Raw genomic sequence first — 11994 nt, forward strand, 5'->3', positions numbered from 1 at the left:
CCAGTGTTAACTTTTGCTCTGCTGCTATGCTGTTATAGTGGTCCACAGGTCCTTTCCAGAGCCCAACCTCTTATCTCATTTTGACTCAGAGATAGCTGACCATTCTAATGTAAATGGGTTTAAGATTTAGAGTCTATAAGTATAATACATCTTTTGTAAATTATAGACATTTACAGTAATTTAACAGTCTAATGGTCTGTTCTTTGTCTATTACTATACTGGTTATACTGTAAAGTGGTCATGGTAATGCTCTCGGTTGGTCAGATGAGGACAGACGTCGTAAATCCTTATGAATACTTGGTAGTTTTAACTATAGGGGAGTTTCTGTAGGATATGGTCCTTTTACTGGTTGACTATTTTCTCTATGAGCTTGGAAACAATACTGTGAGCCTAACCCTTTTAACCAGAAAAACAACTCTTTTGCAACAGCTACAAAGCTGAAATTCTTGCAATGAGACATAACAATGTAGATTTTCAGATAAGAATTTGTCAAAATAAATCAAAACTGGCTCATATCTTTGCATTTTTGCAGGAGTCATGTTATACTTCTTTACCATTTGACATGACCCATGTCAATTTGGCTTCATCACAGTTATTTGTTGTTTACAACAAATGGAGGTGTTGCGTTTTACACAATACTATGAACACTACAAGACAGAAAATTGAAGTGCAAATTTATTAACCATTGTCTGTTCATACAGAAAGAACAAAATTACCAGTGCAAAAACATTAATCTTGAGGCACTGAAGTAATACTTAGAATGATTAATAGTCTATTCTTCTAAAATACTGTAAAAAATATAAACTTTTTTTCTCCATTGTAAATATCCGATCAGTCAGTGTCTTGAGCTTTCACTTATATTTGATCATTTCTCATTGCTGGTGACAGGACTGAAGGGTTTGGCAGAGTCTGCCATGAAAGCTTCGATCTCCTCCACTGTGCGGGGCACACAGGTCAGCAGCTCCATGCCATTGGCTGTCACAGCAATGTCATCTTCAATACGAACCTGCAAGATGTTTTGGGAAGTGTTATACTAATTGTTGTACACAATATTAAGTGAAACTTTTAAGACAAATTATAACTACTGCACGATGAAGCATTAACCCCAGTAATGGCTACAATTGTATTAGTTGAAATAAGTAAAAGTGAACACAATGTAGGGCTTTAATGTTGCACACATTAAACGTGTTATTAGACTAACCCCTCCAAAGCCTCTAAAGCGAGGCAGCACTTGGTTGTTGATGAAGCAGCTCTGAGCAGGGTTAGCCAGCGCCTGGTCCAGCAAGTGATTGATGAAATATATCCCAGGCTCCACAGTCAGGACCATGCGCTCTTGTACAGGACGACCCATCCGCAGGCTTCTCAGTCCTGGCTCATCAATGCGCTCTATGCCCTAGAATGACATTTTTATCTTAAGTGTGGAGTCTGGATTTTATAAGGCAGAAGTAAAACCTTTCTAATCTAGATTTACATTTTTGTAGACTTTATTATCCCTTGGAAATTTAACTTTAGCATTTAACCCATCTAACAGGTGCCTCAGGGCAGCCTCTCTGATCCTCTTGGCAATAGAGCTAGCCACTCAGCCAGTTTACTCTAAGACAAGTTGTGACTGGTGAGTCTAGACTTAAATTTGCTACATATGTATGAATAAAAATTTGTCTTGAAAGGTCACCTCTGGATATCCTCCCACATCATGTACATCGATGCCCAGCAGGTGTCCCAAGCCATGAGGCATAAACACGGAGCCCATGTGGACCTTCATCATGTCTTCAACACTACCCTTCAGGATACCAATCTTCACCAACTCCTCCAGGTGCACACGGTCAGCCAGACGATGCATGTCAGTCCACTTCACCCCTGTAAAAAATGACTTTTGATTCGACTTAAATAACATATGTATTCAAATCACACCCTCCTGCAGTACATTATGTGGTATACAATAATAACTGTTAACCTGGTTTGATGGCAGCCATGACAGATCTGGAGGACTTGAGGACAGCTTCATAGATGGCTCTTTGGTCTGCAGTGAATTTGCCATTAGCAGGGAATGAGCAGGTGATGTCGGAGGAGTAGCAGTAGTATTCTCCACCCATGTCAAAGAGGCTGTATATAAGAAACAGGATATTAAGAGAAACATGGCAATATGAGCCTAAAAGAACAGTTCACTTTTATCATCACATCAATTAACCAAATTGAATCCCTTTTTTTTTTTCCTTTTTATGAACACAACACTGAGAATGCATACAGGCAGCACATCTATAAGGCAACAACTCCCCCTTCTGGATACTTTAGTACATGGCACCACCATCACAAAAAGGAAAAAGGTATAGATATCCTATGATTTACCACATGTCTCCATCCATAATAGTCTTGTCATTTGGGGCTCCAGCATGTCCATAGTGAAGAATGGAACCATTGTGTCCCCTATTAGAAATGATCAATTAATAAATACATAGAATATATAAATGGATTTTATGTCACCTTAACATTTATGTATTAGTTTATTACATTTCCTTACGTTCCACAAATGCAGGTATATGAAGTGTGGCGCATCCCTCCTTTGGTATAGCAATAGTGCTGGAAAAGGCTGCCAAAACAATGGATCATTAGCTGTAGACTAGGTCTCTGGTATTGGTTTATCCATCCTATGACTTTAAAGAACTATTCTTAAATTTTCTTGAATGAAAACATGAAGAGAAATTAAACAACTCCTCTCTAAGTGTTCAAATGTAGGTATTTGCATGTTAATTCTACGTATTACTCATGAAGTACCATGCTGAGGTATTGTATTTTCACTTAGGACAAACACCGATGACAACATACAGTATGCCTGTGATCATCTGACTGTGGAGTGTATAAGAGTAAATGAACCATGTGACACAAAGCAGTTCAACACCATTAGAAATAGCAACTTGAATAGTACAAAGGTTTCAATGATTTATGTTAACTGTAAAATAAATGAAATGTACTACATTAATTTTGTTAATTAATACAATTTTTAAAAAGCATGTCTTTCCACATACCTTTCCATTTCATATTCTTTCTGGCCTGGTTTCACATTTTTCATGATCTAGAAAAATAACATAAGTATATTGTAAGGACAGGCAAATAAGCAGAATAAATGTTCTTTTGACTATGTGACCTTGTTGTTTCAATGTTCAAATTTAATACATAAAAAAACACATTTTTGTTTAAATGCTTACCATTTTGTGGGCTTCACTGGAGATCCGGTTGGTGTAACGCAGCACTTCCAACTCCATATCAGTCTTCAGCAAACGGCTTCAAAGACAATATTAGATTAGTGCTTCATATACATCATATTATCTATATCTCTTCATCAGTCATGAGAATGTGTGACAGAAAATAAAGTCTTCTTTGTCAGGACAACAATATTTCATACAGTCTCAATAAAAACACATTAAAAATTCATCTAATGCCTCCATCTAATAGTTCAATTTGTGCAGAATTGATTGAGAGCAGGAGACAAAGGGGTTCGGTACAATCCTTCTCCCCAGGTGCTGTGTCTGCCAAGTCGTCCTGTTTATTTCAGAAAATGTCAATAGAACTAAAGGGAGTGAACACTAATGCCATGAAATACCAAGCGAGCACGAAGCCCATTATATCAGTGCTTGGTGACATCTATCTGAAGGAGAGGACAAGAAACAAGCAAATAAAGCCGGCCCTTTGTGTACATGCGCGCACGAGCAGGAAGCGGTAATTGCACTTGGAGGGAGCGTGCAAACACTAGGATTTCATTTATTTGAGAAAACACAGGCATAATGATTTAATAACAATTTAATAACTTACCATTCCACAATGACTGGGTGCAGGAGACTGTTATTAACCTGGAAGCTGATGAAGAACAAAAGAAAGATATTCAGTTTTCGATGCAGGGAAATAAATGCAATTGGAACATGCCTAATTTGTTCTACAGAGAAAAGCTGTGTGAAGGACAGAGCTTGCTTTGCTTTTAATTAATATCTAACAAGCAGCTGCATTTATAATGAGGGGAATCAACAATAACTAAGCGCTGGTGTGGTGTCCATGGTAATAAAAACATGAAAAATAATAATGTGTCCAATTAAATTCTAGTTATAGAAATGTCGATGATGCCAATTTTACACACCTGCTAATTCCCTGGAATGAGGCCTCACGACAGATGCTGCCACTGTCTGTGTTCAGTCCCCTCTGAAAAAGACCGTGGAAAACCGTGATTGGCATGGTTATTACCGGTCTTGGACACATTTACTATAATTAGATGAAGGGAAATTATTGTGCTGTTGTGTGCAGCCTATTCAAAAAGTTTCAGAAGGTCGAGACAGGGACCAAATGGCATACCAGTGTGAGGAGAAGAGCCGGTTTCAGGTTGGACAACACATCGGCGATCTGAAAGGACATTAAAAAGGGCCAATTAGTGTCCGTGAGAGTAGACTTTTTTTCCCTCTCCTTTCAGAAGCTGGGATAAAGGTCACTTGGACAGGCTCTAGAGTGGCTTAGTGGCCTCAGAAAGACAGCAACTAACAACCAAAATCTCAAGCGGTTCAAATGGCAAATTGTGGAGTCCTACTGAAAATTCATAGTGAAAAGTTGAGAAAAGGGCTTAGTGGATTGATTATAATTTATAATAAGTAATTTAGCATACATACAACATACATTTAGTGAAAAAATAAATATTCAACTCCAAGCACAAGTGTGATTTTCAAACATTAAAATCTGAATGATTGTCAATTTTCTTAAAATTCCTGATTTACACCAAAACTTATTAATGAGTTAAGAAGGAGTGAGTACTTGAAAGGAAACAGTCAAATAGTCCATAGGTCATAGTCTAACCCAATGTAATTTACCCATAACACGTGCTTTTCAAAATATCTAATCAGATATAACTTGTGTCAAGCAGATGGTGACTTCTCCTGTAAACAATTCAGTCTGAAGATAGCAATATCAGGAGCAGCTGACTTACATCACAGGTGTAGTGGACTTCATCTACGGCATACTTCTGCTTGAAGTGATCCCTGGAGTAGATCCTACAGTGACAAAATATCATTTCTGCTAAATCAATAACTGAATAACTATTTTGTAGCAGTAAACCATGTGCTAACATAAAAGAGCTATAAGAACTTACTCTCCCATCCATGTAGCGTAGCTTTCAGGGAGCTTAGGAACAAAAAGGATGGATTTTCTGGAGTCCACATCAATCGCCCCATAACAGTCAGCCTCAGTCACTCCAAAGGCCCAGTGGAAGAAAGACTCCTGCAGAATCAACACATTTAACACCAATGTCAGAGTTATATTTTAAACATGTCTATGTTAAGTCTTACCTGTCTGAAGAGGAGGTCGGTGTCTGTGCAGTACCTCTGCTTCTGCTCTCCTCCCTGCAGCAGCACCAGGCTCTGTGGCACCACTCCATCTTTGGCCTTCAGCCCTTTACAGAGGCGCTGGCGGTTCTCTGCAAACAGAGCTGCAGACACCCTCAGGGTGTCATTGCCGAGCCAGTAAACAGCGCTGAAAAAGGAGAAGTAAATCAAGACAAAAGAAAATTTTAAAGGGGTTTGGGTCATATTCCATGATTTAGGAGTCACACAAAAAATGTTAAAAAAAACCAAGTGAGATCAAATATGGGGTATGTAAAGTACTTAAAGTACTTAATGTATTTATGACCGCCAGGGATACAAAACAAGATAAAGTAATAAAACTCTGTCTCACAGTACACTCGCAGTAATACTTGCACTGTACCAAAGGTTAATTGGAGTGTTTTACGGTGTGTTATATAACAGATTGAAAGTATGATTTTTTTGTGTGCATTTCATTAGAGCAAACTAAGAATGTACACATAAATAAGCACATACAATGTCATGGGAAAGTTGTTTCTCTGTTAATTTTATCTTATGTCAGCTTTGATTAAATTATTCTGTCAGAATTCCTGTTACTCCTGTGATCTTTGACGGATGAGAACTCATTTTATGGAAACTGTAGTCCAGAGCATTTGTCTGCTTCACATCTTTTTCATATTTCACGGTCATGAACCAAATATGCAAACTAAAACAAAAAAATTGCAAAAAGAAACTAAAAATAATTCAGACGCCTAAGTAGTTTACGCCCGATTAAACGGATCATGCACGCATTTTTAAAAGTAAATACTTATTATAGTGATGTTAAATACAAATTCTACTGTTATAAATACTATGTTTATAAGAAAAGTAAATCTCACTTACTGTGGAGATGCTGCAGCCATGATGACACGTTGAACCAGACTGTCACGTGCTTTCGTGAATCACGTGAGTATATAGCGCAGACGTAGCGTCGTGGTGCGTTTAAAACCGTCGGAAAATATAGTTCTAGAAAACAATTGTAATTTGAACATTTCTGGGCCTTGACATTTAATTTAATTTATTCGTTTGTGCGATCACGTTACGGTGCGTGTAATGTGTGTACCATAATGTATTAAACATAATTATTGGCTAAAGGAAATTTTACCGTGTTGCAGACAGATACAGAGAAGCCCAGAGCATAACAGAATATGAGCACGTGAAGAGGGGGAGGCTACTCCTCCAAATCAAGTAAATCTATGCAGGCTATATTACCTTTGTGGGTCACAACTGGTCACAACTGACTACAAAGCCAGGCTTGGGCCATGTGTTGATTCACAAAAGGCACTCTGCATAAATTCAATTATTTAGCGTACAATACTTTAATAATTGTGTTTTTATGTTCATTAAGTTGTTCCATTCACTCCAGTTGCCCTTAGTTAAAGGGAGGATGTCCTCTCCGAAGGAAAACTCTGCAGACATGTCAAGCCTCTACGCCTACCACTGTGGAGGAAATACCCCTGCATCCAAAACGTTATAGCTCTCCGTAGCTCTAACCAAGTTGTGCAACAGTTGCACTCTCTGCTTCAGTGCCAGAGGCTTAATTGCTTGCAGCCTTTTGGACAATTGCAAGTTACAGACTACTGAGAGGACCACTATCAAAGACACAAACAATATCTTGAGCTTGGTCAATGTATGGAATTTTAAGTAAGATCCAAACCTGGGGGACAGGATCCAAGGGATCATCGCGGATAAAAGGGTAAAATGTCCAAATTGTTATTTGAATTATGATGAAGAAACGGGAAGTTAAATACGCTCATAACTTAATAACTCGTAACTCATAATTTATTTTTATATGATTACTGTTCTATAACATCTTTATTAACCAGAAAGTAATTATATTCTTCCGTATAAGGATATTAGGATCTGTAGGTTGCTAGGAGAAAAAAGTTGGGAATCATGACCTGTAGGACGAACTGAAAATTAAACAGGGAGTGACTTGATGGGTTATGGTCAGTGTTGGGAAGGTTACTTTTAAAATGTATTCCCCTACAGATTACAGATTACATACACCAAAATGTAGTTTGTAATGGAATCCATTGAGGTATTTAAAGTGAGTAACGTAATCTGAATACTTTGGATTACTTGATTTGCTGTAGAGAAGCAAAGACAAGGATATTTTCGCATAAGAAATTTTTGTCTGCTTAAAGACAATAAAAAGCCCAGACCTTCCGTAACCGTATTAAAAAAATATTATTGATAGAAGAGGAGGAGACACGGTCCGCGCGGCATGGTTTAGTCCTGTTAAATCCTGTTTTAGACCTGGTTTAGTCCTCTTAAATCCTGTTTTAGACATGGCTTAGACCTGGTTTTAGACCTGGTTTAGACCTGTTAAATCCTGTTTTAGTCCTGGTTTAGACTTGGTTTAGACCTGGTTTTAGTCCTGGTTTACTCCTGGTTTAGAGCTAGTTTAGACCTGGTTTAGTCCTGGTTTAGTTCTGGTTTAGATCTAGTTTAGACCTGGTTTAATCCTGGTTTAGTCCTGGTTTAGACCTAGTTTAGACCTGATATTAGACCAGGTTTTAGACCAGGTTTAGACCTGGTTTAGTGTCCGGCAATGAATGGAATTACAGAAAAAATAGGGAGGGGATATAGCCCAAAATGTAAAAACAGGACAATATTGCCGTGTAATCCATTTATTTCAACAAAGTAACTGTAATCCAATTACCACTCACTGAAACAGTAACTGTAACCGAATACAGTTACTAATTTGTACTCTGATTACGTAACTCCGGTACATGTAATCCGTTACTCCCCAACAATGGTTATGGTCTTCATCTTCTAAATGTCCAGGAATGGTAATTTGCATAGGATCAGATTAATCTGATGACTGCTGACCACAGATCTCCTACCTTTAAAATGATTCCATATTATTAATCATATACGTTCAGTGCCTACAATAATAAATCAAATTGATCCAAACCTGTTGTAGTTATTTTTCAAACCAGTGGACAGGGACAGCTCAGTGCCCCAAGTAAGTTTTCACAAGAAGAAAAAGTCAATTGCTGCCTTACAATAATGCTTCAGTCTATTAGGCAGATAGTGGACTGTGGCACAGAGGCTATTGGCTGACTTTATTTATTTGCTTCAGATGGTCAGGCAAGTGTTTAATTAAAATGGAAAAGCCACTGCATTTTGATGACTCAGTTGGAAAACAAATGTCTCCGCAGTCAATTTTGTCAGACAATTAAGAAAGTAAAAATACATCAGTTATCACAATTACAATGATAAAGTATTGTTCTGCTCTGTGCAAGTGTATAGGATGTAAAACATCATTAGTGTCTGCACAGATCAATTTGACTTTGGCAGGTGAAAATGATCAATGCAGGCTCATATACCTCACCCCAAGGTCAGTATGCTCTCCTCCTAATGCAACTGCCACAGCCGGACCATTCACTCTGTGAGGGCTGTTCAGATTGACTTTACATTCTTTTAAAAGTAACCTGATTGATTTCTGCTTTCTTTCAAATTCCCTGTTAATTTTATAATAATGTTGAAAGTAGATTGATTGTTTAAAAAGCAATATCAACTGCTGGGAGCAAGACATTTTTGTCTTGTATATGCTTTATTGGGTAGGACAGATTTAAGTGTGAAATGGGTTGAGTTGGGATAAACATTCAACAAATTATTAAGATTAGCACAGAGCCTGGTATGACCTTGTGACAGAACTACTATTCTATTTGTAACTCCTTTTTTACATGTATAACTGATTGATACAATGCAGAGTTGTTGTTTTTTTTATTAAATCAAATTATGCTACAGACAACAATACAGCCCTTCAGCCCTGTCTTTAGCAGATTTGTCAGGAAGTCAGCTGGGTGTAAAAAACCTTCCTATTGTAGGTGTAATGCGGCGTGAAGTCATTTTTGATGCAGTCACTTTGCATACTTTTCAACAACTAAATGAGAAAATGTTGAGCTGAGCCTTTTCAAAAATATGACTTTAATAAAGTAATAGTGTGACAGATGGTCCCAGTGGGGATCAGAGAGACTTGTGTGGCCTCTGACTGATCAAAGGACATTTGTGAGCAGGTTAAGCCGCTGTCACATGACCCATAACCCACAGCAGATGTTTATGATTGGACCGGATTAGGGGCACCACATATTTCATCATGATTTGTTCAGCTCAAATTTTAAAAAACTAAGGGCTTAAGCTGCCAAATCATTTTAATTACAGTGGTCATGGAATCCAATGTCTGTGAGATGTGCCAGTCCAGACGACATTACCCAGAGCTATGCCCAGAAGTTGAAAGCCTGGCATCAGTTTTTAGTTTTTCAGTCAAGATTTTCTATTGCAAAAACAAAACAAAAACATCTTAAATGGTCCAGGTGCATCAATACATGGAAAGGTTGCCTCTTGTAATTGATGGTTTGGCCTTGTGGCATAATAACAGTTTGTATTTTTTCCTTGTGATGTGTATTCTTAATTCAGCTCTTCAGCTTTGTGTGTTTCATGAGTTAATCACTCACAGGCTGTAATCACATGCTTTTCAATGTGGACAATAATTACTACAATGAAACAGCTCCCATGTATTAACAGATTCTCTTGTTTTCCAGGCCACACAAATCATGTCTCATGCCTTTGTTTTACATATGAATTTATGAAAATCATTGATCACTGATATTTTGTCATTGTTACTAGTTTTGACGTTATATTTTTCCATGCATTTTTACTGACACTGATATGTGAAACCAGGAAGCTTTAATGTGATGAAAAATTTGCACCGTCGCAATAGTAATTAACAAACTCTTCAGAATGTCACCTAAAGAGAAACCTGGAACCTGGCTTGTTTGTCTTTCTCTTTTTAACTTGCCACAGAAATCTGTGTTTGTATTGTTTCTAAACCTGCTTCATAACAGTTTGCTTTTTTTTTTCTAATTTGTACATTATTGAATTTATGTAAGCATGAAAATATTAAATACTAAATGACTTTGGTTCTGACAAGAGACCAGCAGAGGGCTCTTCTGTGTTTGGTCTTTTAGGTTTTGGTGCTGTCACAAAATGAAAAATACTTGGGAGGTATCAGTAAGGCTCATATTAACAATAAAAGAATGAGATCTGAAGGCGTGATGATTGGTCACTTCTTCCATGAGTGGGAAAGGATGTGGGGGAGAGCCAATGGGAGTCCAGAGAATATAGCATGGTAATCAAACCAGAATGACTACAACAAACATGAGGTATGGCATTACATTCACCAAGTTTGTCTGTTTTCAAGTTTGTGTATTTTGGTGAGTTCTCTTGCCCACACTAAAGAGGAGACCAAATGAACGTAATAAGCAGTGATAGGCCAATGTGTCATCATTTCACACAAACATCGTATAATTAGCTCAAGGTAATGAGAGAAGTTCTGCAAGAAGCCAACAGTTATTTGACCCCAGCTGCTTGGTTCTGAAACTTTTTTTTTTTTTTACATTAAACAGTGTAGACGCATAAATGATAGTAGTTACACATATAAGATAGAATGAAGTGTCAATATTACATTAATGCGCTGTACCTGATTTTTATATCTGATTTTATTAGGTTTTGATTCGATTTTTAGTCTTATAAATGTAAAAACAAAACAAAAAAAATCAGAAGTACTTCATTTTAAACAGCTTGTAGTAGTCCACATTTTACTGCTCACTTACCTCACATTCCGAGCATCTTAATTATTTGCTGCAATGAGTTTCAAAGCAAAGCCTTCAGAGACAAGAGCAGAATATAGCCACCATGGTAATGCTAAGAACAACTAGCATGCTAATGGTGCACTTTCTGATTATTAGACACTAAAACCTGTGCATGAGTGTGTCCTGTTTAGCCTGTGGTCCTCTGAAGTTTTCCATTTGATGTTAAATAACAACAGTAATTTTCCCTAGGATTTTGGTGTGTCAGTTAGACTTATTGGCAAATCTCTGTGATTGAAATTTTTTTTTACTATTCTTAACTCCTTTGTGTAGCAGTGCATTTTGTATGTACTTCAGGCAGCTTACTAGTAATGTATACCCCAGTCTTCAGATGTCAAAAAACGTAACTTTTCTTAACTGTTTGGTTTCATTCAACAGTGGTTCATTCTCATTCTTTATTATTATTCTGTATATTATATTATGGTTTAGAAAAGTGCTAAATAACAGTACAATGAGCAAGACAGACTGTTTATATGATAAACACACACACACAACAGTCGATTCAAGGACAGATTCTATTTATTATCGGTGCGACTATGGTTATAAAAGTGTGTACTGAACACTTTGTTCTGTAAATAGCATTTTTCAAGTCTACTGTGCTCCATAAACCCAATTTAAAATAACCCCAGTTTGCTGTCCATGGTATTGAATATTACAGCATTCAGCAATACTCACCATATTAGCCAACTTAATCAAACTATTTTAGTTTACAGTGGTCTAATGTATTGCTTGCTCACCGTATACATTCTGAGCCTAATTTTTTTTACCGCAACAAGTTTTCAAGCATTTTTCGTGGCTCAGAGACCAGAGCAGAGCTTTGCCACAGTAAAGATAACAGCAACTAGCATTCTAATCATGCTCTTCCTGATTATCAGACAATAAAACACTATAACTAAATGCAGATAGTACACGGCTGACTTATTTATTTAATACAATATATTTGTACTCAGGCAAGTACACATTTT

At 37.3% G+C, this 11994-nt stretch overlaps 1 protein-coding gene across 1 annotated transcript; it reads right to left on the reverse strand.

The window, feature by feature from the left end:
- Positions 1 to 657: 657 nt before the first annotated feature.
- pepd (peptidase D) lies at positions 658 to 6263 on the reverse strand. Its single transcript, XM_020941490.2, has 15 exons — positions 6213 to 6263; positions 5319 to 5502; positions 5123 to 5250; positions 4961 to 5024; positions 4339 to 4386; positions 4127 to 4188; positions 3808 to 3852; positions 3204 to 3279; positions 3024 to 3070; positions 2519 to 2587; positions 2347 to 2424; positions 1955 to 2103; positions 1673 to 1857; positions 1202 to 1393; positions 658 to 1006 (listed from the first exon to the last, which is right to left on the reverse strand). Exons 1-15 carry the CDS (start codon positions 6230 to 6232, stop codon positions 866 to 868), a joined length of 1488 nt encoding a protein of 495 aa, XP_020797149.2. The 5' UTR covers positions 6233 to 6263; the 3' UTR covers positions 658 to 865.
- Positions 6264 to 11994: the final 5731 nt, after the last annotated feature.

This window comes from Boleophthalmus pectinirostris, unplaced genomic scaffold (assembly GCF_026225935.1).
Source record: "Boleophthalmus pectinirostris isolate CB_2022bp ecotype Guang Dong unplaced genomic scaffold, ASM2622593v1 HiC_scaffold_19, whole genome shotgun sequence".
In the NCBI taxonomy this organism is placed as follows: Eukaryota; Metazoa; Chordata; class Actinopteri; order Gobiiformes; family Gobiidae; genus Boleophthalmus; species Boleophthalmus pectinirostris.

Coding starts and splice junctions, on each gene's coding strand:
- pepd (XM_020941490.2), bottom strand. CDS start 6,232: ATGGCTGCAGCATCTCCACA. Junction 4,189..4,338: donor CGGCTCTTCTCCTCACACTG/GTATGCCATTTG, acceptor GGTCTTTTTCAG/AGGGGACTGAACACAGACAG. Junction 1,394..1,672: donor ATGTGGGAGGATATCCAGAG/GTGACCTTTCAA, acceptor ATGTCATTCTAG/GGCATAGAGCGCATTGATGA.